Source organism: Ammodytes marinus, assembly GCF_949987685.1.
Source record: "Ammodytes marinus genome assembly, chromosome: 12".
Lineage (NCBI taxonomy): Eukaryota > Metazoa > Chordata > Actinopteri > Uranoscopiformes > Ammodytidae > Ammodytes > Ammodytes marinus.
This window is the reverse complement of record NC_137216.1, coordinates 13358018-13361163: the sequence shown is the minus strand read 5'-3', so window position 1 is coordinate 13361163 and position 3146 is coordinate 13358018. Positions and strand designations below refer to the sequence as shown.

Below are 3146 nucleotides of genomic sequence, written 5' to 3'. Positions count from 1 at the left end.
GACTAAAGTAGATAAATATGATATTTGGTAAATGTGATTGAATCATTGCAACAGTGGGTCAGAGCAAATATATGGGATTACCCTTTTGTGCTATGCCCCCTGTTGCTCTCTGTTTTAGTCAATCGAATTATAGTGTTGCATTGACTGACAGTACAAATGTGACAAATTGCCGAGTTTGTCGTACTAGTCGAACATATACGCCCTTGTTGGTAAAGGATCCGGACTGACCTGTGGTGAACTTATAGGAGCGCGCGCTGTGTTTCTGCTGTCAGACTCTGTAGGACCCAGCGGAAAAGTGCTCGCTCCAACTAGAGGGAGAAGGAGCAGCGAGAGAGAGAGAGAGAGAGAGAGAGAGAGAGAGAGAGAGAGAGAGAGAGAGAGAGAGAGAGGCAACGAGAGAGAGAGGGAGAGAGAGGCACAGAGAGAGAGAGAGAGAGAGAGAGAGAAAGCGGAGTGGAGAGAAGACGCTCCGAGATCAGTCAGTCAGTGGCTTCATGGAGTTATGTACCTCTGATCCGCCGCCACCATGGATTGCAATCCTCCGCGATCACTTCTTTTCATTTTACCACTTTTATTGTCCTGCGTTGCTCCTGCGTTTCCCATATTCTACCCTCCCAATGAAGGTAAGGGACGCTCTCTCTTCGGTCTGCGGACATGTGTCTGTTGTTCATGTACAGTAGTAGGCTATGTGTGCGTGCGTGTGCAAATGGTGCTCCGCCGCGGAAAGCGCACAATGTTGCGTGTGTCCGTGCGCCGCGGACTTGCTATACTGTCGATGTGTGTAGTGAGAACAATAACAAGATGATTTGAGGTGACACATGGTTCACCCAGGGCCGGGATGTGATCACTAAATAGACAATAATTACATAATGAACTTGTAAGTGGATCCAAACAAGGCAGACGGCTGGGGCAGCCCTAATTTCGGATAATGTCGCGCTTGGGGGGGCTTAATAGTTGTTTGAATGGGGATGGATGGACTGACTGAGCGATGGCGAGACGATCGGCTCCCAAAGCGCCCATCGCAGAGTTATTACGGACCGATGATATGGAAAGAAAGTCCCGGGTGTCTCCATCGCAGGAGGCTCATGATGTGCTGTTTTAAAATAAGAATCCGTTTGGGGTAGACGCCCCAGTTGGTCTTCCCGGGCTCACAGATTGTGCTAAAATAAAAATACCAGCACTATCGTATTGTGCGTAAAAACGCATCGCATATGTCTGTTTTTATTGTTCTAACTTCTAACCCGTTTACTAAACAGTTGTCTTGTAGGCTACCGTTGGGCTCGGCCCGGGTAAACTGTAGCCTACAGCTCGTGAAATCATGTAATGGCAATGAAACAATGACAGTAAAACTAGTGCCAAATGACGATGGTTAATTCAACTTATTTCCAGAGCATGCTTCGCTATCTTTAGTTATATTAAGCAAAGCATGTGTGCATATTGTTAACCCCGGTGGCACAATGAGGCAGACCGGTGGTCCACTTTCAGCACAGTCGCTCCTTCAAAAAAAAAAAACACGTGAAACTGCGCTGAGAGAAACAGTCTCCCCGTATTACAGCAGGGCTGCTCGCCGATTTGGTGAACTTTCTCAAGTTCTCACAAACATTGCCACTGTAACGCCCTGTGGCTAATACATGTCACGGTTAAACTTTTTAATAGCGGGGTCAGAGCGAAAAAGGAAATTGTCACGCGTAGTGAAGGTGCTTTGGGCTTCTGTTAGAGGTTAAAACTGCCCACGGGGAGAGGGAGAAAATACATTTGGGTGGACATTTGGGTCACACTGTCTAAAGGGACAAGGATTACATTACTGTTATTACATGTAAAAAATAAAATATTAAAAAATACAAATAAAATAAAAATGCAAGGAATAAATCAAATAGCCATACTCTGTAAACATGAATATGCTATAAAGATAGAAACATAGATTGTATAGTGATTTAAATCGTTATAAGGCTACAATAAAGCAATGATCGTACTGACTGAGCCATTATTCTTAATAGCCTACTTTAAATTGTAGGCTCTTTGGCCTAGGCCTACATGTTCAGAGACGGTCAAACGAGGAAAGGCACACATGCGCGTTAGGCTATCATCCTGCTACTGCCCACGGAGAGGAGTGTAAGACAAAAAAGTCAATAACTCATTCTGATGTTGTAGCATAACTTTGGAAAGTTTTGGGTGTGTAGGCCACGACAAAAGAGCAGCTGTTGTCTATTAGATTATCCATTCTCAAAGGGGAAAGTTGCCCAGAACACACAGATAACTGGAATAAACCTTCGATTGGGTTGTTTCGGTGCAATTTATAATCCACACACTATGACTTTATTATATATGTAGTTTTCCCTTTATTAAACAGTTATTTAACAAGTTTAAACTATACAATCTGAATATATCTTTCTAAACGAAACAGTTGATTCCAGGGTATGAAAATGACCTTCTTAAAACAGTATTGTTCTCCCGGGAACCTCGTCCTGTGTCAGGCAAAGATCGCTAGCATGCTTTCTACTCAGCTGTTGTTGCAAGAGAGAGGGAGAGAGAGAGATCGATACGTTTCATTTGCGATGCTAATGATGTGAAAGACCGAGTAGATTAATACGAAATCGAGAAACAGAATGAGTAATTGGTAAAAAAGAAAAAAAAAAGAAAAAATTATGAGAGTGAAAGTCAACCACGGCTCCTGCAAATCTGCTCTGGGAATCTGTGTGATGAATTGCCTTCGTCCCGATAAACTTTTATTTTTTGCTATTTATTATAGGCTATAGCCTAATAGTCCACATTTAAGGTGCAAGCCTTATTGAGACATAAAGCTGATGGACATTTAGTATCGACGACCTAAGCACTGGAAAAAAATAAAGTAAAACATACACTACACATAACCCTGTCAAAATATACAACTGTACTGGTGCGTGTGTGTGTGTGTGTGTGTGTGTGTGTGTGTGTGTGTGTGTGTGTGTGTGTGTGTGTGTGTGTGTGTGTGTGTGTGTGTGTGTGTGTGTGTGTGTGTGTGTGTGTGTGCGCGTGTGAGAAAGAAAGAAGAGAGAGGCATTGAAAGTAGCCCACATAAAAAAGAAAGTAAAACAATAGATAAAGAAAAAGAGAGGAGAGGAGTGAGATCAATCATCCCAACCGTTCAAAGTTGCCTAAAGTTTAGT

General features: G+C 43.0%; 1 protein-coding gene across 5 annotated transcripts in view; it reads left to right on the top strand.

The window, feature by feature from the left end:
* The first annotated feature begins 490 nt into the window (after positions 1-490).
* Positions 491-3146, top strand: part of epha3 (eph receptor A3) — a 108032-nt gene continuing 105376 nt past the window's right edge. For all 5 annotated transcript variants that reach the window (XM_080038281.1, XM_080038284.1, XM_080038280.1 and 2 more), the window contains exon 1: positions 491-623. In XM_080038281.1, the coding sequence (XP_079894407.1) occupies positions 527-623 (97 nt within the window). In that variant the 5' untranslated portion in view covers positions 491-526. The remainder of the gene's footprint in view (positions 624-3146) is intronic.